This window comes from Salvelinus alpinus, chromosome 28 (genome assembly GCF_045679555.1).
Source record: "Salvelinus alpinus chromosome 28, SLU_Salpinus.1, whole genome shotgun sequence".
NCBI lineage: Eukaryota > Metazoa > Chordata > Actinopteri > Salmoniformes > Salmonidae > Salvelinus > Salvelinus alpinus.
In genome coordinates, this window is record NC_092113.1 from 10,920,057 (window position 1) to 10,946,629 (window position 26,573).

At 40.5% G+C, this 26,573-nt stretch overlaps 2 protein-coding genes across 3 annotated transcripts in view; one reads left to right on the forward strand and one right to left on the reverse strand.

The window, feature by feature from the left end:
* Window positions 1-26,573, reverse strand: part of mtor (mechanistic target of rapamycin kinase) — a 134,837-nt gene that overhangs the window by 82,600 nt on the left and 25,664 nt on the right. The gene's annotated exons all lie outside the window — the stretch shown is intronic.
* LOC139557159 (angiopoietin-related protein 7-like) lies at window positions 20,659-24,696 on the forward strand. The gene is made up of 5 exons (XM_071371594.1): window positions 20,659-21,250; window positions 22,655-22,755; window positions 23,043-23,237; window positions 23,607-23,802; window positions 23,937-24,696. Exons 1-5 carry the CDS (start codon window positions 20,887-20,889, stop codon window positions 24,104-24,106), a joined length of 1,026 nt encoding a protein of 341 aa, XP_071227695.1. The 5' UTR covers window positions 20,659-20,886; the 3' UTR covers window positions 24,107-24,696.

Consider the following 26,573-nt stretch of genomic DNA (forward strand, 5'->3'; position numbering starts at 1 on the left):
CGGCGTTCTGGATGAGTTGTAGGGGTTTAATGGCACAGGCAGGGAGCCCAGCCAACAGCGAGTTGCAGTAATCCAGACGGGAGATGACAAGTGCCTGGATTAGGACCTGCGCCGCTTCCTGCGTGAGGCAGGGTCGTACTCTGCGAATGTTGTAGAGCATGAACCTACAGGAACGGGTCACCGCCTTGATGTTAGTTGAGAACGACAGGGTGTTGTCCAGGATCACGCCAAGGTTCTTAGCACTCTGGGAGGAGGACACAATGGAGTTGTCAACCGTGATGGCGAGATCATGGAACGGGCAGTCCTTCCCCGGGAGGAAGAGCAGCTCAGTCTTGCCGAGGTTCAGCTTGAGGTGGTGATCCGTCATCCACACTGATATGTCTGCCAGACATGCAGAGATCACAAAGACACGGCGGTTTGGGCTAAATTTGGACTAAGACCAAAGGACAGATTTCCACCGGTCTAATGTCCATTTCTCATGTTTCTTGGCCCAAACAAGTCTCTTCTTCTTATTGGTGTCCTTTAGTAGTGGTTTCTTTGCAGCAATTCGACCATGAAGGCCTGATTCACGCAGTCTCCTTTGAACAGTTGATGTTGAGATGTGTCTGTTACTTGAAGTCTGTGATGCATTTATTTGGGCTGCAATTTCTGAGGCTTTTAACTCTAATGAACGTATCCTCTGCAGCAGAGGTAACTCTGGGTTTTCTTTTCATGAGGTGGTCCTCATGAGAGCTAGTTTCATCATAGTGCTTGATGGTTTTTGCGACTGCACTTGAAGAAACTTTCAAAGTTCTTGACATTTTCCGGATTTGACTTGTTCTTGCCATAATATGGACTTGGTCTTTTACCAAATAGGGTTATATTTTGTATACCACTACCTTGTCACAACACAACTGATTGACTCAAACGCATTAACCTCTTGACGCTAGGGGTCAGATTTTTTATTTTATTTTTTTAAAATAACGTTCCCAAGGTAAACGGACTATTTCTCAGGTCCAAATCGTAGAATATGCATATAATTTACAGATTCAGATAGAAAACACTCCAAAGTTTCCAAAACTGTCAAAATATTGTCTGTGAGTATAAAAAAATAAAACATTTAAATCTGTGTTTCATTTCCCGTCTTTCTTCCATTTAAAGGGGTATCAACCAGATTCATTTCCCAATGGCTTCCTCAGGCTGTGACCAGGCTTTAGACATAGTTTCAGGCTTTTATTTTGAAAAATTAGCGAGATTTTTCAAAACTAGTCAGGTGTCCTTTGATTAGTTCCTGCGCGCGAGAGGGGTAGCTCTCCATTTTCTTTCTCTCTTTTATTGAATAGGTTACGGTCTGGTTGAAATATTATCGATTATGTATGTTAAAAACAACCTGAGAATTGATTATAAAAAACATTTAACATGTTTCTACGAACATTACGGATACTTTTGGGAATTTTCGTCGAACGGAACGAGGCTGTAGTTTTCTGAACATAACGCGCAACCCAAATGGCGTTTTTTGTTATAAAAGTAATATTTATCGAACAAAAATAACATTTATTGTGTAACTGGGAGTCTCGTGAGTGCAAACATCCGAAGATTATCAAAGGTAAGCTGTTCTAGCATTGATTGATACACTCACAAAAGCTTGGATTGCTTTCGCTGTAAAGCATATTTTCAAAATCTGACACGATAGGTGGATTAACAACAAGCTAAGCTGTGTTTTGGTATATTTCACTTGTGATTGCATGATTATAAATATTTTTAGTAATATTTTGCACCCTGCAATTCAGCGGTTGTTTAGGAAAATGATCCCGCTAAAGGGATCCGTAGCGCAGAGAAGTTAAGAAGGAAAGAAATTCCACAAATTAACTTTTAACAAGGCACACCTGTTAATTGAAATGCATTCCAGGTGACTATCTCATGAAGCTGGTTGAAAGAATGCCAAGAGTGTGCAAAGCTGTCATCTAGGCAAAGAGTGGCTACTTTGAAGAATCTCATTTTTATATATATATATATATATATATATATATATATATATATTTGGATTTAGTTAACACTTTTTTGGTTACTACATTATTCCATGTGTGTTATTTCATAGTTTTGATGTCTTCACTATTATTCCACAACATAGAAAAACCCTGGAATGAGTAGGTGTGTCCAAACTTTTGACTGGTACGGTATATACAGGGAGTACCAGTACTGAGTTGATGTGCAGGGGTACGAGGTAATTGAGGTAGCTACAGTGCCTTCAGAAAGTATTCATACTCCTTGACTTATTCCAGTGTGTTAAGATGTTTTCTCACCCATCTACCCACAATACCCCATAACGACAAAGTAAAAACATGTTTATAGAAATGTTTGCAAATTTATTGGAAATGAAATACAGAAATCACATTTACATGAGTATTCACACTCCTGAATCAATACTTTGTAGAAGCAGAAAGAAGAAGTAGAAACTTGACAGAACTTGAATAATTGTTTAAAGAATATTGGGCACAAATATTGTACAATCCAGGTGTGCAAAGCTCTCAGAGACTTACCCAGAAGACTCACAGCTGTATTCGCTGGCAAAGGTGATTCTAACTTGTATGGACTCAGGGGGTCGAATACTTATCTAATCAAGATATATATTAGTGTTTAATTTTCCATCTTCCACTTTGACAGAGTATTTTGCATAGATCGCTGACCAAAAAATGACAATTAAATCAATTTTAATCCCACTTTGAAAAAGTCAAGGGGTGGTAATACTTTTCTTAAAGCACTTTAAATAAGGCCTAATCCTGACTTGAGGAATGACATGACAGCATTAGAAGATTTATGTTAACATTACAATGGTGCATCTGTCAGTTACACCAAGCATGGACAGATTCAATGACAACTCAATTCCAATGATCAAGGTTTCCGTTGACCATTAAAGGTCATCTTCGAAGAGAGCAACATCATTCTGCAGCTAGTTAGCATTGGGCATAGTAGTCACTTAAGTCACATCTATTTCCTAGCGGATGGTGCTGGGACGTGGGTGGCTAAAAGGGATTGCATTCAACCCCGACAACCTTGTCTCACTAGAGTCAACCATTGTTTCTGAGGATTCCACTACACAGATCACCAAGGAAGGGAGTGTTATCACTGAGCAGATGTTCATTTTCAACAGCAAGTCCCACAATCGAACAAGACACAGCCTTGGTCAAAACACTTACAATATCTGACTGATAATCTCACAGCATTCTCAAGATCAACTTTGTTTGCCAATGTTCACATGAAAGTGTATTAGGTCTATAAGAAGCCATTTGTTTTATCGACTTAGTAAATTTAACAGAGCATAAAAGCAATGTTTGTTTGTCTCATGAGGTACGTCTATTCACGCAGGCTGCAACTACAAAGTTATAACACCAGTGCCACAATCAGGGCCAATATAACGTTCTCTTGCACATTTTTGCTTCAGTTAATTTGGTGTCTTAAAGGGCAACAGACGTCAGCCGGAGATGCCATTCCATCTCTGTTTACGCTGTACTGTTTGGGACACCTCCACATAATGTCTCTCCTGGGACCCTCACCTCGGCGGTCAGACGAGACCAGCCATCGAACACTAATGTTTTTAACATTTTTATTGAGCACTCCTATTTCCCAGAAGATTACAGATGGGAAATGGGCGGGGTCCGTCTTCTTGACAGCTCACACTCCACTGCTTCCAAAAACCACTTGGGTGCTTTGCACAAAGAGCCCTTTGAAAACATCAGATCCTTCAGAGATGACCTTATATTTACAGCAATGTGATGAGGTATAAACTAGCAGAATGGAGTAGCTGCAGGGCTAGTGTCTAGTCAGACAACCTGTTGTACATGACAAGGTGGTTTACTATCAAATTTGTGTCCCTCTACCAAAGATCATAAATGTTAAGACAGAGTATAAGCTCTAGCAGTCAAACATTCCCTCTGGAATTTGAAAAAAAAGTCAGTCAAACAACATGGTCTCAATGTTAGCAGTAACTGACAGACACTCATTAGCAGTAATGATCAAACACGGACTCACCTGTCCTCTCAAACGTTTGCGAGGACAGGTGATGTACAAGAAATGTACAAGAAAGCATTTCAGGGAAATTGCTTAAAGTAAGAAGGCAAGGCCAAATATCTGACTGATAGCATCACAGCATTCTCATAAGATCAACTTTGTTTGCCACGGTTCACATCGAAGTGTATTAGGTCTATAAGAAGCTATTTGTTTCATCGATTCGGTACATTTACCAGGGCATTAAAGCAACGATTGTTTGGCTCATTAAGTACATCTATTCATGCAGGCTACAAATTAATCAAAAACCAACTACACATTTAGAATACCAGTACCACAAGGATGGCCAATAGAACGTTCTCCGGCACGTTTTAGCTAGCGTTAATTTAGCGTGTTAAAGGGCCACTGAGACGTCAGCTGGAGAAGCAATTCCATCTCTGTTTACTTTGTGCTGTTAACACATTGGGACACCTCCACAGAATGGCTTTCCTGGGACCCTCACCTCAGGTTCAAGAGGCCATGGGAAGAAAGGATCCATTTTCTGCCATTGGAGTCAGACACTATGACCTCATTGGAATGTTGCCGTTGCTATTTGGACACAGACAAAGGAACCATGGACAACGTTGGGGGATTTGGTTTCCATACATATTGACGGCATTCAGTCAACATTATACACTGGACATCTGCTTCTGTTCAAATGATTCCACTCCTTACAATATTCAGGTACATTTTTGCCTTTGTTCTCATTAACCAACTTATGTTATAATTAAGTTTTCCCTTAACCTTAAAACAATGGAACAAGTGTATTGTTGCCTTAATGCATGTTGCCAATTGGTCACAGGTTTTCCTTTGACTTTGAAAAAGGTACAGTACCTTCAGAAAGTATTCATACCCCTTGACTTATTTCACATTTTGTTGTGTTACAGCCTTAATTCAAAATAGATTCAATTGATTATTTTTTCTCATCCATCATTTAGGTTAGTATTGTGGAGTAACTCCAATGTCGGTGATCCATCCTCAGCTCTCTCCTATCACAGCCAATAAACTGTTTTAAAGTCACCATTGGCCTCATGGTGAAATCCCGAAGCGGTTTCCTTCCTCTCTGGCAACTGAGTTAGGAAGGTCGCCTGTATCTTTGTAGTGACTCGGTGTATTGATACACCATCCAAAATGTAATTAATAACTTCACCATGTTCAAAGGGATATTAAATGTCTGCTTTTTTATTTTTAACCATCTACCAATAGGTGCCTGCCATTGCCAGGTATTGGAAAACCTTCCTGGTCATTGGGGTTGAATCTGTGTTTGAAACGCACTGCTTGACTGAGGGATCTTACAGATAATTGTAAGTGTGGGGTATAGAAATGAGGTAGTAATTCAAACATCTAGTTTATTATTTCACACAGCGAGTCCATGCAATTTATTATGTGACAAAATTATACTCCTGAATTTAATTAGGCTTGCCATAACAAAGGGGTTGAATACTTATTGACGAAAGACAAAAACATAATTCCACTTTGACATTATGGGTTACTGTAAGTAGGCCAGTGACAAAACATCTGATTTTAATCAATTTTAAATTCACGCTGTAAAACAACATGTGGAAAGAATCAAGGGGTGTGAATATTTTCTGAAGGCACTGTAAACCAAAAGCTCATTCAGAAATTCCATCCTTGTATTCCAAAATACAAAATGGATTGGAGAAAAGATGACTTAAGAAGAGATGCATGCCAACATGGCCTTTTAGCAAATCCACACAAAATATTTTGCAAATAGAATTGAATAAAAACAAGGAGATCCGCTCAAACCCACAAATATGGAACCAGATTTAATTGTGATCTACCAGAAGTCAAAAGTCGGGATGACTTCTGTTTGCCCGGCACATTGTCACGCACCATCTCTTTGAAGAAGAGCAGTAGACGGCTGCTTCGTTGGGATAAGAATACGGTGAACTCGCTGTACCCTCTGTTCCATTGCGGCTAACGTTTTAGTAGGGTAGTGACTGGGCGGTGAGTATCTGGCCCCTGTCCACCGAGCTCTAATCTACACCACCTGGTAGCCATGGCCGCCTGAGCCACCAGACCCGCTGGGCTTGAGCTCATCCGCTCAGACGCTTGGTGGATGCCAAGGCGCATACAGAGGTACTCATTATAGCGGAATATAGAACCAATTATTGCATTGGAAGGCTTGCCTGGCTATCAACATTTTTGTGGGTTAGGTCACGTGTTATTTGAATAAAATAAAACAAATTGTTATGCTGAATATTGAAAAGCATCCTCACATGGAGGCCTTGTGTACATTCCGTTTAATTGTAATATAAAGCACAATTAAAGAATATCAGTAGCCCTATGAAATAAGAAAGAACACATTTGAGAAGTACAAGTATAGTACATGTACTATATAAATATTCAACACACTTTCAAATGGATCAATACATTAAAAGTGCATTTGGAAAGTATTCAGACCCCTTGACTTTTTCCACATTTTGTTACGTTACAGCCTGTTTTTCCCCCGCATCAATCTACACACAATACCCCATAATGATAAAGCAAAAACAGGTTTAGAATCTTTTTGCAAATTCATATGAAAAAAATATTTACACATTTACACAAATACACATTTACATAAGTATTCATACCCTTACTCAGTATTTTGTTGAAGCACCTTCGACAGCGATTACAGCTTCGACAAGCTTGGCACACCTGTATTTGGGGAGTTTCTCCCATTCTTCTTTGCAGATCCTCTCAAGCTCTGTCAGGCTGGATGGGGAGCGTCGCTGCACAGCTATTTTCAGGTCTCTCCAGAGATGTTTGATCAGGTTCAAGTCCGGGCTCTGGATGGGCCACTCGAGGACATTTAGAGACTTGTCCCAAAGCCACTCCTGCGTTGTCTTGGCTGTGTGCTTAGGGTCGTTGCCCTGTTGGAAGGTGAACCTTCGCCCCAGTCAGAGGTCCTGAGAGCACTGGAGCAGGTTTTCATTAAGGATCGCTCTACCTTGCTTCGTTCATATTTTCCTCGATCCTGACTAGTCTCCCAGTCCCTGCCACTGAAAAACATTCTCACAGCATGATGCTGCCACTACCATGCTTCTCCGTAGGGATGGTGACAGGTTTCCTCCAGATGTGACTCTTGGCATTCAGGCCAAAGAGTTCAATCTAGGTTTCATCAGACCAGAGAATCTTGTTTCTCATGGTCAGAGTCCTTTAGGTACCTTTTGGCAAAACAAGAAGGCCGTCATGTGCTTCCATCTGACCACTCTGCCATAAAGGCCTGGTTAGTGGAGTGCTGCATAGACGGCTGTCCTTCTGGAAGGTTCTCCCATCTCGACCATTGGGTTCTTGGTCACCTCCCTGACCAAGACCCTTCTTCCCTGATTGCTCAGTTTGGCTGGGTGGCCAGCTCTAGGAAGAGTCTCGGTGGATCCAAACTTCTTCCATTTAAGAATGATGGATGCCACTGTGTTCTTGGGGACCTTCAAATGCTGCAGAAATGTTTTGGTATCCTTCCCCAGATCTGTGCCTCGACACAATCCTGTCTCGGAGCTCTACAGACAATGCTTTGGTTTTTGCTCTGACATGCATTGGCAACTGTGGGACCTTATATAGACAGTTGTGTGCCTTTCCAAATCATGTCGAATCAATTGAATTTACCACAGGTGGACTCCAATCAAGTTGTAGAAACAGCTCAAGGATGATCAATGGAAACAGGATGCACCCAATCTCAATTTCGAGTCTCATAGCAAAGGGTCTGAATACTTTATAAATAAGGTATGTTTTTTATTTTATATTAATAACTGCTTTCGCTTTGTCATTATGGGGTTTTGGGTGTAGATTGATGAGGATTTAGATTTATTTAATACATTTTAGAATAAGGCTGTAACATAACAAGATGTGTAAAAAGTCAAGGGGTTTGAATACTTTCCAAATGCACTGTATAGTATATCAATACACTTCCAGTATATGCATTCACTAACTGTCAATAGACTATTTTCTATGCAGGCTCCACTACCATCCTGCAGTTCGGTTGATATCAATCTGGAAGAGAGAATAAACAGTACCTAAACACTGTGGAGCCTTAGATAACCTGGCACACGTTAGCCCTATGCTAACCTCACCAGATGACAGCGATTATTTCCTGGTACAAAATTCCGCATCAGCCTATCAAAGATCTTAGACCAATGGCATTTCTTAAAATAGGTCAAACCTGGCCACCAGAGGGATATTTTAAACCTACAAATTCAAGGTCTGCTTTTGTTCCGTTGGTCTGTAAGAAAATGTTGTGTGCCGATATTGCATTGATGCGTTCTTGACTAGACTTCTAGCTACTAGTACTAACGTTAAACAAGGTTTTCGTATATTATGTGAAAATCCCATGTTTTACACGCATTCGTGTGCTTTCACATCAATAAATACGTAGGAGGATTATGCTTATGTCGTAAAACATCGGAAAAAGTCTAAGACGCACGTGGTCTTGACAAATAGTTATAATTTACTAATACCACTATCACTAATTGCTGCCGTGATTAACTAAAACAGTAGGCCCAGAGACAACAAGGTACGACGCCACGAGTTCAAATCTACCTTGGGGCAAGATTTTTAATTTGAGGGAAAAATGCTCCACTGTTGGTCCTCGAGTCAAATAACACGTGTGACAAACTAGTTGATTATAAAAATGCATATAAGACGTTGTATATGTAAGTGTAGCCTACACATCTATGTAATATAGCCTATAGCAGCTACTATAATTTTTGTAGGCTACCTGTGATTTCGTTATCTGAGAACGTTTTTCTTTCGCTGTGTCAATTGACTGGATATATTAACTGCAGTATTAAGCCTAACATTGAACTAATGAATGATGGGCTAATATGCATACACTTCTAACTTAGACTACATATCTCAAGCCTGCCTGTCTTCATTGTTTTGTTACACAATTATGCACCTGGCCTCTCCGCTGCCTTGGCTATTACTCTTAAATATTGTAGAGTCCCAGGAAAAGTCAGACTACAGTAGTTTGATGGACACTTATTTAGACACATTTTCTTTACTAATAGCCTATTGGAGGAGAGATGCATGGTTGCTTTTGCTTGCTGAATAAAATAGGCTACAGCATTAACAACTGTCAGAGAGTTGAAAATGAGAGAGACAGCGCATCTCAGTGTCAGAAGACCATATTTTTCTATGGTATCTTAGCACCTGACAAAATACACCATATTAGTGTATTTTAGCATATTAGCATGCTGACAAAATACACCATATTAGTGGTCTGCAAATGTACCTTTCTGGACCTTCTAAACTGCCTAGAAGGCCAGCATCCCAGAGTCGCCTCTTCACTGTTGACGATGAGACTGGTGTTTTGCGGGTATTATTTAATGAAGCTGCCAGTTGAGGACTTGTGAGGCGTCTGTTTCTCAACCTAGACACTCTAATGTACTTGTCCTCTTTCTCAGTTGTGCACCGGGGCCTCCCACTCCTCTTTCTATTATGGTTAGAGAGTGTTTGCGCTGTTCTGTGAAGGCAGAAGTACACCGCGTGGTACGAGATCTTCAGTTTCTTGGCAATTTCTCGCATGGAATAGCCTTCATTTCTCAGAACAAGAATAAACTGACGAGTTTCAGAAGAAAGTTCTTTGTTTCTGACCATTTTGAGCCTGTAATCAAACCCACAAATGCTGATGCTCCAGATACGCAACTAGTCTAAAGGACAGTTTTATTGCTTCTTTAAATCAGAACAACAGTTTTCAGTTGTGCTAACATAATTGCAAAAGGGTTTTCTAATGATCAATCAGCCTTTTAAATTGATAAACTTGGATTAGCTAACACAACGTGCCATTAGAACACAGGAGTGATGGTTGCTGATAAATGGGCCTCTGTACGCCTATGTAGATATTCCATAAAAAATCTGCCCGTTTCCAGCTACAATAGTCATTTACAACATTAACAATGTCTACGATGTATTTCTGATCAATTTGATGTTATTTTAAAGGACACATTTTTTTTTTGAACGGCAATGTATATGCAAATGTTTTTGATCAGTACAATAAAATAAGTCCCAAATGGAAGGGAAACAGATCGATTGTCATCTGTAGCGCCATGAAATCAGCCAAAACAAGCTCAATAACTCAATGCATGCACACACTCCTACTGAATATGCATTCACCTGTATTGTGGATAGACCTAGGCTACATATTGATTTACCCAATTTATCAATAGAGATTTACAATTCAAATCAATTATTACCATTATGTAGTTCAATTAGTAATAAAAACAGTCAACCTTATTGTAAGATTGATTCATTACTGCATACATGGCTGTCTGGAAAAAAATGTTACGTCAAAAAAAGAGTCTAATGTAACGAAATTGTAATCTACCTCAAAAGATGCCCAACGATTGAACAGAGCAGTAGCTGAGTTTATCTGTCTGGATCAAGTGCCATTCTGTGACTTTAGCTAATAGGCCTGCTTCTTCTGCCGTGGAATCGCTTTGATATTGTTTTGGTATTGTTTGGTTATCGAGTATTGGGATGGTATCGAGTATTGTGATACTAAACCTGGAATCAGTATCGAAGTCAAAATTCTGGTATTGTGACATCACTAGTATACGGGGATCGCAGAGCACAGCCTTGAGGAACTCACAGATCTGCCATTTCATAATTTGGTAACTTTTTTTGTTTTTTAGCACTTTCACATATATAGCCCTAATATTTAGCTAATGAATTGCCTAATATCTAGCTATATTTTCTGTTCTTATTTTTGGTGTTTGCTGTTGAATATCTACATTTAAATACAAGTCTTTATATTATTTTTCATTTAAGTATTATTTGCCGTTGTCACTATGACAATGAACACACCCTAAAAGCACTGAATGGTCTTTGTTACCATCTTATTATCAGATCTACAGCGTGACCTACAGTGTTGATCAGTTGATTGACAGGTGCACTGTAGAACTATAAATTATTAACTTTCCTCTAGCGTGGATGCTCTTCAACGTGGTTTCGAGTCCAGACTCGCGGTAAACGTCTTTAAAATAACTAACACAATACTGCCATCTGTAGGATAATGAGAGTGCTTTACATTGTTAAGGACGCTCTTATGGAAAAGTGTTTGTACACGTCCATCTACGTCAACATTTGTAATTGGCTGATGCAGAACTTGTTTCAGGAAATAATCCCCGTCTGTCTGGTGAGGTTAGCATAGGTCTAACGTGTGCCAGATTATCTGATGGGACCAGGTAGAATGTAGCATTCTATCACATGCAAGTAAATCAACGCTTATGCACATTTTGAGCAGGAGCAACTGTTTAAATTTAAACTGTTTCTAATTAAACCGTTTGAAATTAAAATAAATAGCAATCCCTCTGAGACCGATGTTATCCCAGTATCCAGAAATCTTTCATCTTTATACAGTGAGCTCCAAAAGCATTAGGCCAGTGGCACAGTCTTTGTTGTTTTGGTTCTATACTCCAACACTTTGGATTTTCAATCATACAATGACCAAAAGTATTGGGACAAATTTACAATAAAAGTGACTCAAAAATGACACAATACATTTTTTACCATGAAATTCTAAGGGCACTGCGGGTTTCTAAGAGTCACAAGCTTGATGTAGTTATTGCGTGCTGTGAATATGGGACCAAATACATAACTTTTGACTACTTAATACATACATACACTGCATTCGGAGAGTATTCAGACCCGTTTACTTTTTCCATTTTGTTACGTATCCACCTTGTTCTAAAATTGATTAAATTAAGCCATTTTCCTCATCAATCTACACACAATTCCCCATAATGACAAAATGAAAACAGGTATACCTTATGTACGTAAGTATTCAGACCCTTTGGTATGAGACTCGAAATTATGCTCAGGTGCATCTTGTTTCCATTAATCGTCCTTGAGATGTTTCTACAAATTGATTGGAGTCCACCTGTGGTAAATTCAATTGACTGGACATGATTTGAAAAGATACACACCTGTCTATATAAGGTCTCACAGTTGACAGTGCATGTCAGAACACAAACCAAGCCATGAGGTGGAAGAATTTGTCCATAGAGCTCCGAGACAGGATTGTGTCGAGGCACAGATCTGGGGAAGGATACCAAAACATTTCTGCAGCATTGAAGGTCCCCAAGAACACAGTGGCCTCCATAATTCTTAAATGGAAGAAGTTTGGAACCACTAAGACTCTGCCTAGAGCTGGCCATTAGGCCTAACTGAGTAATCGGGGGAGAAGGACCAAGAACCCGATAGTCACTCTGACAGAGCTCCATAGTTCCTCTGTGGAGATGAGAGAACCTTCCAGGAGGACCATCATCACTGCAGTACTCCACCAATCAGGCCTTTATGGTAGAGTGGCCAGACGGAAGCCACTCCTCAGTAAAAGGCACATGACAGCCCGCTTGGAGTTTGCCAAAAGGCACCTAAAGGACTCTCAGACCATGAGAAACAAGATTCTCTGGTCTGATGTAACTCTTTGGTCTAAATGCCAAGCGTCACGTCTGGAGGAAACCTGGCCCAATCCCTACGATGAAGCATGGTGGTGGCAGCATCATGCTGTGGGGTTTCAGCGGCAGGGACTGAGAGAAGTCAGGACCGAGGGAAAGATGAATGGAGCAAAGTACAGAGAGACCCTTGATGAAAACCTGCTCAGAGCGCTCAGGACCTCAGACAGGGGCGAAGGTTCACCTTCCAACAGGACAACGACCCTAAGCACACAGCCAAGACAACGCAGGACTGGCTTCGGGACAAGTCTCAATGTCATTGAGTGGCCCAGCCAGAGCCCGGACTTGAACCCGATCGAACATCTCTGGAGAGACCTGTAAATAGCTGTGCAGCGACGCTCCCCATCCAACCTGACAGAGCTTGTGCGAATCTGCAAAGAAGAATGGGAGAAACTCCCCAAATACAGGTGTGCCAAGCATGTAGCGTCATACCCAAGAAGACTCGAAGCTGTAATCGCTGTCGAAGGTGCTTCAACAAAGTACTGAGGAAATGGTCTGAATTCTTAAGCAAATGTCATATTTTAGTTTTTTACTCTCAATACATTTGCAAAAATGTCTAAAAGCCTGTTTTTGCTTTGTCATTATGGAGTATTGTGTGTAGATTGATGCTGGGGGAAAAACTATTTAATCAATTTTAGAATAAGGCTGTAATGTAACAAAATTAGGAAAAAGTCAAGGGGTCTGAATACTTTCCAAATGCACTGTAAGTGAATTTGTCCCAATAGTTTTGGTCCCTAAAATGAAGGGATTACGTACACAAAGTGCTGTGATATCTAAACGGTTCACCCGATATGGATGAAAACACCCTCAAATTAAAGCTGAAAATCTGCACTTTAACTTCATAGTCATATGTATTATTTCAAATCCAAAGTGCTGGAGTACAGAGCCAAAATAACAAAACATTTTCTACTGTCCCAATAGTTTCAGAGCTTACTGTAGTTATGGACCACAAATCTGTTTGGCATTAACTCAGTACAGACCACAGTAAATGACAGAAACATTCACATCACTACCAATTTGATGGAAATCACAGCAAAGACCAAAAGGTAACAGAAAGGTAATTTAATATCTACATACATTTTCAACCCTGGAATGTCTTCAGAAAGTATTCACACCACTTGACTTTTTATATTTTGTGTTACAGCCTGAATGGATTAAAACACACACACACACACACAATACCCCATAACGTCAAAGTGGAAATATGTTTTTAGAAATGTTCACAATTTAATAAAGAATTAAAAGCTGAATTGTCTTGAGTCAATAAGTACTCAACCCCTTTGTTATGGCAAGCCTAAATAAGTTCAGGAGTAAAATGTGCTAAACAAGTCACATAATAAGTTGCATGGACTCACTCTGTGTGCAATAATAGTGGTTAACATGATTTTTTGAATGACTACCTCATCTCTGTAACCCACACATGCAGAAGATTGTAAGGTCCCTCAGTCGAGCAGTGAATTTCAAACACAGAATCAACCATAAAGACCAGGGAGGTTTTCCAATGCCTCGCAAAGAAGGGCACCTATTGGTAGACCAAAAAAAGCAGACGTTGAATATCCCTTTGAGCATGGTGAAGTTATTAATTACACTTTGATGGTGTATATATACACCCAGTCACTTCAAAAATACAGGTGTCCTTCTTAACTCAGTTGCCGGCGAGGAAGGAAACACGCTCAGGGATTTCACCATGAGGCCAATGTTGACTTTAAAACATTTACAGAGTTTAATGGCTGTGATAGAAGAAAACTGAGGATGGATGAACAACATTGTAGTTACTCCACAATACAAACCTAATTGAAAGAGTGAAAAGAAGGAAGCTTGTATTGAATACAAATGTTCCAAGACATGCATCCCATTTGCAATAAAGCACTAAAGTAATGTGGCAAAGCAACTAACTTTTCGTCCTGAATAGAGAGTGTTATGTTTGGGGTAAATCCAATACAACAACATGACTAAGTACCACTCCCTGTATTTTCAAGCATAGTGGTGGCTGAATCATGTTATGGGTATGCTTGTAAATCGCTATGAACTGGGGAGTTTCAGGATAAAAAAAGAAACTGAATGGAGCTAAGCACAAGCAAAATAGTGGGAGACACTGGGAGATTAATTCACATTTCAGCAGGACAATAACCTAAAACACAAGACCAAATCTATACTGGAGTTGCTTACCAAGAAGGCAATGAATGTTCCTCAGTGGCCAAGTTAGCATTATCTTAAATCTGCTTGAAAGTCTATGGCAAGACCTGAAAATGGTTGTCTAGCAATGATCAACAACCAATTTGACAGAGCTTGAAGAATTTTGAAAATAAAATGGGCAAATGTTGCACAATCCAGGTGTGGAAAGCTCTTAGAGATTTACCCAGAAGGGCTCACAGCTGTAATCCCTGCCAAAGGTGCTTCTACAAATTATTGACTCAGGGCTGTGAATACCTACGGGAGATATTTCTGTATTTCATTTTCTATAACGTTGCAAACATTTCTAAAAACATGTTTTCACTTTGTCATTATGGGGTATTGTGTGTAGATGGGCGAGATTTTTTTGTAAATGAATTTTGAATTCAGGCTGTAACAAAAAGTAGAATAAGTCAATACTTTCTGAAGGCACTGTATCTTTGTTTGAAATGGAATGTTTTACTTAATACACATCATGATAGCAGTACAGAATAGCTCTAAATACATCAATGTAGGTCTATGGTCATAAAAGTAAAAGGATAAAACAAGGTTTGCATTTGTACATTTGATTCAAGCAACTTGTTCTAAAATAAAAGAAAAAAAAAGGGTAATCTGTGCGGAGGTACTTGACATCAGGTGGAAGACTTTACTTTAATAAATGTTATATAATTTTAGCTCAGAGAGGAGCCCTGGAATTTGTTGGCTCCCGTTACGTCCCTCTCTCTAATTGAACCCATGAGTGCTTTGACTGAGACGGACAGCTTGGCCCTCTGGTCACCGGACAGTTTGATTTCAAACGCTTTACAGGGGTTTTTCGAAAGAAGATGTCTGGCGGTGAGCAACTTCTGATGAGAAACACTTGGCACAATTCATTCCATCAGCTCAAACTCAGTGTTTTCCACTAGCGTCGGCTATACAGTACTTTTTTCACTTAAATTAACTGGCCTACTTCTTTACAATTTGCAAGTCAGAAAAAAAAGTCCACCAAGCCCTCTCCCGCTGGAATGAACGATATGAATAAACTATGCTACTTTTAAATTCAGAAAAAAAAGTCTGCCAAACTCTCCCCCACTAGAATGAACAATATGCATCTTCTACCGTGAGCGTTGACAGGGAAACACTGCGGGTTTGACAGTTGTCTGTCCCGGATCTCCTCTGTCTGTCTGTCCCGGATCTCCTCTCTCTGTCTGTCTGTCTGTCTGTCCCGGATCTTGTCTGTCTGTCCCGGATCTCCTCTCTCTGTCTCTCCCGGATCTCGTCTGTCTGTCTGTCTGTCCCGGATCTTGTCTGTCTGTCTGTCCCGGATCTTGTCTGTCTATCTGTCTGTCTGTCCCGGATCTTGTCTGTCTATCTGTCTGTCTGTCCCGGATCTTGTCTGTCTGTCTGTCCCGGATCTTGTCTGTCTGTCTGTCCCGGATCTTGTCTGTCTGTCTGTCCCGGATCCTGTCTGTCTGTCTGTCCCGGATCTTGTCTGTCTGTCTGTCTGTCTGTCTGTCTGTCCCGGATCTTGTCTGTCCCGGATCTTGTCTGTCTCGGATCTTGTCTGTCATGGATCTTGTCTGTCTGTCCCGGATCCTGTCTGTCTGTCCCGGATCCTGTCTGTCTGTCCCGGATCCTGTCTGTCTGTCCCGGATCCTGTCTGTCTGTCCCGGATCCTGTCTGTCTGTCTGTGTGTGTGTGGTGTACGCTGTGGTTGCAGTCAAATGTCTTTACACGGAGGGAGAGAGCACGATGCTCCTTCATCGTCTATGTGAATCAATTTGTACATCGCATATAATGTGGTAATGATGAGGCGAAATCCACATAGTTTATTGTATCTAGCACATTCATTTAATTTATTTTGCGGGTTTCATATGAAGCCACAAAGTGATGGCGCATAGGCTAACTGTGCTTTGATTGATGAACAGCAAGCTTAACTAGTTTATAAAAGGTGTCGAACTGACTGAATAAAGTCAATCTCCTACATCCCTTTCCCATTCCTAAATGTCCATAGTATCACATCTGGATAAGTAAACTAAAGATCTCATTTGTATTTTTGATATATAGTCCATCAGGACTTGCCAGACACTGATGTTAAAATGAGTGACTTGTCAGTAGCCTACCGAAACACATCAGTTAGAGAGCCGTTCATTTGGCTCCCTAATTTGTATACTGGTACAGGACAAGTCTCTGAATTGTCCTTGAGTGGCCGAGCCAGAGCCCTGACTACTTGAACCCGATCGAACATCTCTGGAGACCAGAAAATTGCTGTGCAGCAACGCTTCCCATCCTACCTGACAGAGCTTGAGAGGATCTGCAGAGAAGAATGGGAGAAACCACCAAATACAGGTGTGCCAAGCTTGTAGCACCATACCCAAGAAGACTCGAAGTACCTTTGGCAGCGATTACAGCTTCAACAAAGTACTGCGTAAAGGATCTGAATACCTATGCAAATGTGATATTTCAGCTCCTTATGTTTAATAAATTAGCAAATATTTCTAAGAATGTTTTTGCTTTGTCATTATGAGGTATTGTGTGTAGATTGAGGGGGGGGGGGGGGGGACGACTATTAAATCAATTTCATAATAAGGCAGTAACCTAACAAAATGTGGAACAAGTCAAGGAGTCTGAATACTCTGAAGGCACTGTAGGTCTACTGATTTAATCAAAGTCTGACAATGGAGTAGACAACTGCTGCTTTCTGTGTAGCAAAGCCCATGTTTAACACCAGCTTCATTCTTCAATCATACCTGTATTACAGATACCTGAGAAAATGCCTCTAAAAAAGGTAGTTTGAAGCCTGCGGAAGTCAGCAGACAAGATTATTTAGGAAGAAATCTGTTGGTCAATAGATACACAAGTTGTTTATAAATAAATGACATACTGCAATTCACAAAGAGAGTTGCAATTGTTGAAATTCTTTCACTAATTTAACTGAGTGGCCATCACACAATTTGTTTGATTTTAAATGTAAACTTTAATTTATTTAAGATAATTTTGGCAATTTACTTCATTTTCCTGTTTTAATAAAATATATCATTTGAAGAACAATCATAATTTTGGCAATTTATATCTTGCAGTAAAATACTTGACTCTCAAGAGAAGACAGGTTAAATGTAAAAAAAACGGTGTAATGTCCTGATCATATAGGCCTATAGGTCTAGACGATATCCCCAAAAACTAGCAATACACTGAATTCATACATGTTCAGTCATTTAAATTGTAAACACAATACCACAACTTATTTTTCCAATCTGGGAGGTAAACCCAATAAAGTATGTCATCATTTTGCTGCATATTAAGGATGGAATCAAGACATTAGAATGTGACAGAGGCCACTAAAACGCAAAACAAATGCATAACCCGAGCCGAGGGGTCCTGGCTGGCTACTCCATGTGCTTGTGGAAAACACTACATGCTTATCAAAAGTAGAGAACCATTGTGTTGGGAGCAGCAGGGCGAGCTCTTAATGTGTTTTTTTTTTAAATTGCATAGAAAACTATAAGGGCTATCCATGGGAGCCACACAAATAGGGGGCCTTCGCGGAGGTTTATTGGTCTTAACACCTCTAATGTCAATGGGTGCTCTGCATTCTTCACATGCCGCATGGTGCGAAGCAAGAGAATATTTTGAGAAAACAGTGAATCTGGGGGGAAAAGCAACATGGTGCTAACAGTATGAACTAGCGTCCAGCTGGAAGTTCCAGCACTAGTGCTATTTGACAGATTCCAGGCCCAATGAATAGCAAGGCCTCAGGGACATATTGCTTGAGAGTGAAATATGATTCACAACACTGTTTTTAGGCATCGAGAATATCTAGGAAAGCATATTATCCACTTATTTCTTTAAGACTGACTCACGTCTATGACTAAACCAAACGCTACACAAAATATCTAGGAAAGCATATTATCCACTTATTTCTTTAAGACTGACTCACGTCTATGACTAAACCAAACGCTACACAAAAAAAATATACTCAATGGGCATGACACGGGGAAAATGTTGTGATTTGTATTCCTCTAAGCCTTTATTCACAGCAGAAATATGTTTCTTGTGAAAGAGGTGGCAAGGTATAGCATGTGGCCAACATTTTGATGCCATATGTGACCGGTTACAGGATCTAAGTCCTTTGACACTGGTTCCTACTTCACAGTATGGTCGTAAAATATTTAATAAATGTTATATATATATCTATACACACACGATCCAATTTTTTAGAACACCTACTCATTAAATTGTTTTCCTTTATTTTTTACTATTTTCTACATTGTAGAAGAATAGTGAAGACATCAAAACTATGAAATAACACACATGGAATCATGTAGTAACCAAAAGTGTTATACAAATCAAAATATATTTTATATTTGAGATTCTTCAAAGTAAACACCCTTTGCCTTGATGACAGCTTTACACACTCTTGGCATTCTCTCCAAAAATGCATCCTGTTTGTAAAAAGGCACTAAAGTAATAACGCAAAAAATGGGGCAAAGCAATTCACTTTGTGTCCTGAATACAAGGTGTTATGTTAGTGGCAAATCCAATACAACACATTACTGAGTACCACGCTCCATATTTTGAAGCATAGTGGTGGCTGCGTCGTGTTATGGGTATGCTTGTAATCGCGAAGGATGGAAGTTTTTTTTAAAGCACAGGAAAATCCTAGAAGAAAACCTGGTTCAGTCTACTTTCCACCAGACACTAGTAGATGAATTCACCTTTCAGCAGGACAATAACCTAAAACAGAAGGCCAAATCTACACTGGAGTTGCTTACCAAGAAGACAGTGAATGTTTGAGTGTCTGAGTTCCAGTTGACTTAAATCTACAGCAAGACTTGAAAATGGTTGTCTAGCAATGATCAAAAACCAACTTGACAGAACTTAAGAATTTTGAAAATAATAAAATGGGCAAATGTCACACAATCCAGGTGTGGAAAGTTATTAGACTTACCCAGAAACATTCACAGCTGTAATCAATGCGAAAAATTCTAGCATGTATTGACTCAGGGGTGTGAATACTTATGTAAAATTAGATATTTCTGCATTTAATTTTCACAAAATTTCTAAAAACATGTTTTCACTGTAATTATGGGGTATTATATGTAGAAGAGTGAGAAAAAAATATATTTAATCCATTTTGAATACAGGCTGTAACACAACAAAATGTGAAATAAGTCAAGGGGTATCAATACTTTCTGAATGCATTGTAGATAGTTCTGAAGACATATTGATTGAGGAAACTATTTGGTTCTCAGTGTCGGGCCTTAGATCACAAGGACATCAAACTGAGGAGCACAGCACGCACGCACACTTACATCCCAAACACAATAAACAAAACTATAAAAGCCAAGTCCTTTCTAGTGGAGGTTTGGCATTCTTTCAGCTCTTTTGTGGCTTGCTTGTTCCCTCGATGTACAGTAACTGGTTGAATTATTGTCACTCATGTTGACTTATTGTAACTCATATTGTCACTCCTCTGTGCTAGAAAAGGGACAGGACCACACACAGTGGCATCAATAACATACGTGTGCTTAACCCTCAATTAAGAGTACTTAGCACCTTACATTCCTTTGGCATGTAAAGAGGCAGCGTTTTTTGCTGAAACACAACTACAATTAAAAAGGACTACCTTCAGGTGTGAAGGCAAGCCAAAGATACGTTGCACACATATCATTACTTTTAGCAGTAAAATCACAAAGCTTGATACAAGTATCAAAAGTAATTAGCAAGGTGTGCCTCTGTATGAAGATGAGTCATAGGGAATGAAAGGCTATTGGATACAAAGCCACTCCCTTTGCTCTTTCAGACAGGGCGAAAAATAAACTTTCAACACCTGACAAAGAAACGAGACACAGAGCAGAACCAACAAGAGTGAGCGAGAGAGAGATGGAGAGGTGGAGGGGGGGAGAAACAGGGGTGGGGAAGGCCCTCCGCCAAGAGGGTTGGAGGGGGGTCAGTGACTGTGAGCACAACCACAAAGGGGAGGGCACACATGTCAAAAATATTTAAGATGCACCAGCCACAGCAGTGCTTTACTGAGGAGCAGAGAGCCTGAGCAAACAGTTGGCTAAAGGGAGCTTCACTTCAACCAGTCAGCACTTTGATTCCTAACTCACTCCAACCAATCCTGTTCACTGAGCCTCTTCAGGACCTCCAGCACCGCTAAAGAATCAGACTGGACCAGGACAGCTTGTATTCCAGCAGAGCAAGACAAGAGAAAAGAGTACATAGGTGCAAGTATCTCATTTTTGAAACATAGAAAATGGTTAAGATGTCATTGCGGACGGTGGCTCTAACTGTCACCCTGCTGCTGGTGCTGACAGAAGCGTGGGCGCAGAACCCAAGGAAGAGGCTGGCGCCACCCAAGCCTCCAAAGGCGCAGTGCTGCGATGAGGTGCGCTCCCTGAAGGTACAGGTGGCCAACATAACCAGCCTCCTGGAGGAGCTGAACCGCAAGCAGGAGGCAGACTTGATGAACGTAGTTCGGAAGATGATGGAGCTGGACAAGCAGAACCGGCAGCAGGAGGCCCGCGTCACAGAGGCCGAGAGCAAGTATTCCGAGATCAACAACCGGGTGGAGATCATGCAGCTACAAGCCGTCGAGTCTGCCATTCAGACCTCGTCAGGTAAGAACTTACCAGCCCCTTTAATTTGTTAATTGCGCCACAGCAACAAAGAAGAAAAGAGAAATTAAACACTACTTTAGTGTAAATTTAAAATGTAGTGTTTTCATTACTTCAGTGGAAAAAAAGAGGGTAAATGAAGGCATCAAAAAGTGTTTGAAATTGAATAATTAGTAGGAATAAAACACAAAAAGGTTTTCTGGTGAAAATAATAGCCTTTGAGTAGGTGAATGCAGTACTACAGTAGTGACTGTGACAAATGGCCAGAGTGGAATCTGTCCAGCTCCACATGGCAGACCCAGTTAAGTTTAGACCCAGACGATACTTCTCTTTCTCCCTCTCTATCGCACTTGCCTGCTCAGCATCTTCTGCCAGATGCTCTCCACAGGTGTGAAAATCATATCACTGGCTGCCATACATTACACACTGCCATATATATATATTCATAGCACACACCTAATGTCAGACACACAGGAAATTTGGTTGTCTTAAAGGTATGTTTCCCTCCTCTTTATGACATCAGTCAGTCTGCAGTCAGAAAACGATCCACATAAAAATACCCCTTAAAGAGAGACGACTATTAGTTTCAAAACCATTAAACAACCAAACAAAATGTGTTCTACTACATTGGTATGTAGGGTGTTGTTGTTTGTCAAAAATACAAACATTTTAATTTACAGGACACTAGAAACATATTTTTGGACAAACTATAATTAGCTGTGGGCGCTCTGAATCTTGGGCACCAAACAGCTGCCATCAATTGGTGATAATGGAGATTATAGTGTGCAAGCCTGTCTGGGTGTCTCATGGCAGCCAAAAGCCATAATTTCAACTCGTAGTGTCCTGTCTGCACGAAGTCTGTCAATAAAGACCACCTCCATCAAAGCCAAATTGTTTCCATCAGTCATCTGAACTTAACCAAACCATTCATCACTGTGGGGAGATTTAACCAGGCATGTCGAAGTGTATTCTTTTCATACCCTATTAGCCAGTCTTAGCAGTGTTACTTTTATGATTCAGGCACGGTAAACAGAGAGAAGCGTTGTAAAAGACTCTGTAAATTACAGAGACACTGTGCAGACGGGGAAGCAGAGCAGGAAGAAAAGTAAAGATTAGAGTGATTCTACTCCAGCCTCGAAAACACTTTAGCCCCCTTTTGATGCATTGGATCCATTTCTCCCCAGTGATCTGAGCACCACTAACCGTATCACCATACCATCACATGAACAATTGAGAGAACTATGCAAAGAAACTGAACCATGCCGTGTATAATATCCTTTTATCTCAGTCTTTGACTTCTCTGCCAGACATCCATTCCCATGATTCAGTCAATTAGCATTTTTTAAATCCACCATGAAACGGCATCTGGTATTGGCCATCTCTAATGACATAACCTTTATTTTCTAGATGCCGTCTACGACTGTGCATCCCTGTACACCAAGAACTACAAGATCTCTGGGGAGTACAAACTGCCTGCAGATGACTTCCTGAATACCCCTGAGATCAACGTAAGTGATGAACTCTGTAACTGCAAACAAGTTTTAGGTTCACACATCCCTGCTACATTGTAGTCTCTGTAGACTACTCTGTAGACTTTTCACAGACTTGTTGGGGTAAGTTGTTTACATTGACATTTTAGTCATTTAGCAGACGCTCTTATGCAGAGCAACTTACAGTTGTGTGTACATACATTTTTGTACTGGTCCCCCATGGGAATCGAACCCACAACCCTGGCGTTGTAAACGCCATTCTCTACCAACTGATCCACATGTTTAACCTGTGCTGTTGGTTTCAGGTATTCTGTGACATGGAAAGCAATGGCGGTGGATGGACGATCATCCAGAGACGCAAGGTGGGCCTGACCTCCTTCAACCGCGACTGGAAACAGTACAAGAACGGCTTTGGCACCATCCGCGGAGACTTCTGGCTGGGCAATGACAACGTCTTCCGTATGACAAGGCAGCCCAGCACACTGAGGATAGAGATGGAGGTACAAAGGACGGCTGAGGGTGGGAAACCCAAAACAGGCTAGCCGCTTAGACCAGGCCCCAGACATTGAGAGTAGTAAATAGATAACAACTTGGTAAAGCTTTCCATGGTTCTGACACACACCACTCCTGGGAAACTGATGTTAGCAAGTGGGAGGTTTTCTTCAGAGCCAGGAGACTGAAGACAGACCACCCAAAACACAGTAAAAAGAAAACTCATGGGCAAGTGGTAAACCTCTTGCGTCGCCAAAAGTGATAACATTACTATTTTAATTACAAAGTTCAATATTGTCAGTTGCGTAGTTTTACCACAAGCTGTGCAGCAAATATGTTAATCAGGTACTATTTGTGTTTTCTGTTCTCCAATGAAGGACTGGGAAGGCCAGACCCGCTTTGCAGAGTACAGCTACTTCACAGTGAAAAACGAGTTGAACAGCTACAAACTCTTCATCGCCAACTATAGTGGAAACGCCGGGGACTCTCTGCGCTACCACAACAACACCAACTTCAGCACCAAGGGCAAGGACAACGACAAATGTGTGGACGACTGTGCTTCACTACGCAAAGGTACAAAATACTTAAACTCGGCTTTAAATCACAATTTAGATGAATAGATTAAGATTGATTCCATGTAAGAATTAATTGGAATCAATTTCTTGAACACCTTTCAATTTCTTTCCAATTACTATTTTCCCCTACAGGTGGTTACTGGTACAACTGTTGCACTGACTCCAACCTGAATGGCGTGTTCTATCGCTATGGCGACCACATCAAGAACTCAGATGGAATCACTTGGTACGGCTGGCACGGGCCCAACTACTCCCTGAAGAGGGTGGAGATGAAGATCCGGCCACAGAATTTTCAACCATAAACGCTTCGAACTTCAAACCCTGGATGATGTGCATGCTTGCCGATAGATTTAACAAAGCCTCTGAGAAACCAAAGTCTTTCCCATTGACCTTTGTTATTGCCTGGAATATTTCTATGGGTTGAATGCGTAACGCATTTAACATGTTTGATTGTAAATTGTAGTTAGTTTTGTATTTATCGTTGAAATACTTTATTTTCTTAAAAGCTTTACAAAAGCCTCTTTACCACTGTTCTGTAAGGGTAACTGAATGTTGCTTCCCTCCATCAATTGTCTCAAAGCAATAGGGTATATTTATCAGTCCTAACTCAAGCTGTCTACTAGCCTGTGGTTAAGTTGATTACATGTATTGGGCAGGTATGACAATGCAAAAAAATATATGAAGATCCATCAAGTGTTTTGCAATGGGCCTTTGTGAGCTACTGGAACGGGAACGACCACATAATGTACTTTCATCAGAAGTACCCGACATATTTTATTGTGAGAGAAACTAACATGTAGATTTTTGGGGAATTGTGTCTTTTGTAAAACGTGTACAGCTCTATATTGTGTTGTTTTGTGGGATAGAAAATAAATGTGTATTTTTAAAAAAAGAAGTGTGTTGCTGATGGTAGTCAATGTAGTTTATTCATCTAGCCGTCTGTCTCAGTTCAATATCATCAAATTATCACAAGTCCCCAATGGTTAGCTGGTTCGGAGAAAGAGCAACAGTAGGTTCGAGAAGCAGACAGTTGATCACCCTCATGTCTCTGACCAACAATGACCAAGCCTTTGCCTTCAGCCACCACTGATCTCTGACTCTCAGGTCACACTGACATTCATGCCACAGGTCAAAGGTCACATAGCCAAACTCCAGGAAACAAGACCACACACAAACACACACGTTTCCCACGACTGCCCGCCCAGTTAATACCACATAAAAAATAAAAGAAAAAGGGCTTTTCAACTAAATACTGAAATGGTAAGAGTATATAGTGGAATGCCTTCAGCAAGATGCGCTGCCTGTGTAGTCTCTTCAAAGAGGAGCGAAGGTCAGGATGGAGGACATTCCAAATAAAGTGTGGGTGCTTCCATTCCTCACCTTCCCAAGAAAGACTGGCGGATGAGCGACATTCTTAAAAGTAAGTCATTGGGAGCTTAGGGACGGTGACAAATTCTGAGGATAATTTAAGATAGACGAAAAATGACAGAGCCATGCTAATGTATGAGGAGCTTGTGGGTGCACCAGTCCAAAAAGGTTTCCACTGGCAGCTGCGGAGGGGAGCTTGGGCTCCCAAGGAGAACTGGGAGGTTCCCGTCGAATTCCTCATTAATCAAGGAATCCTATGGCCAGGTGTAACCTTTTGGTTGTGTATGTGGAATGCCCCTGTGCTAATGGCTGAGACTTCATTTCTTCGACCCGTCCACTGTAGGGCCTGACGGGGGACTTTTACAGTTCATTTACAGGGAAGCCCAACTTTCTTAAAAGGGTACTGCCAAAGCCTCAGCTATTTATATCAAGATATCGTACTGAAGGAGACGTTGGCTATTGGTCCTTTTGCTGGCGCTGTAAAATATGCAGTATCTTAAAAGTCAAATTAAGGAAATGACTAAATCAATATGCCGTCAAGGAGATATACAATCATTTTTTATAGTCTTTCAGATGCAGCTGAGAAGAAACTACGTATTCATAAAACTATCAAACATTCCAGTAGACGGCCGGAAACCATCAATTTTAGTAAGAGCTCTTACCTTCTACACAACATTTCAGAGTGCATTTCAGATTGATGGATGTCAAGCATTGCACTTCACTTATATGATTACTAGCATTAAATGGTAGTTAGCAATGGCAGTTAGCAAAGGTAGTTAGCAATGTCATGTATATGGCAGGGAGAGCTTGTTTCAAAAGGCAAATACAACATTAAAAAAATATATTATATAATATTATTACATTTTTATCTTGTGATGAGGGAAGCACATCTCAAAACTGCATCTGTTTTAAAATGATTAGAGTGGCACTAATAGAACTAACACACCTCTATCTCAACGTTCTGTTAGGTTCTATATTGCTATGCTTCATTCAGTGGTTAAGAACAGGAGTTGGAGGCGAGTCCATCCCATTACATATTTGTTCCTTTTGAAAACCATTTCATAAGCATTGGGCTACGGTTTAAACCCCAAAGTTATTTAAAAAATGTTTTATAGAAACCTGGTCGGAGGAATGTACAAAATTAAAATAACGCATATGAGTTAGGACGAGCAGCACTGGATGGGTACCCATCTCACAGTCTGACAGGATAGCTTCTGCTTAAGAGGTTGCAGCCCCTTACATCTGAGCATACCAAACTTTATTTGAAATTTCATTTCCACTGGAAACATTATGGCCGCGTATTTGTTATAAACAGATGGGCCAGATGCAATGACACTCGGTTCCAGCCACTGCAATAAGCGATCGTGCTACCAGTCTCACGATCAAACTGTAAATGAAATC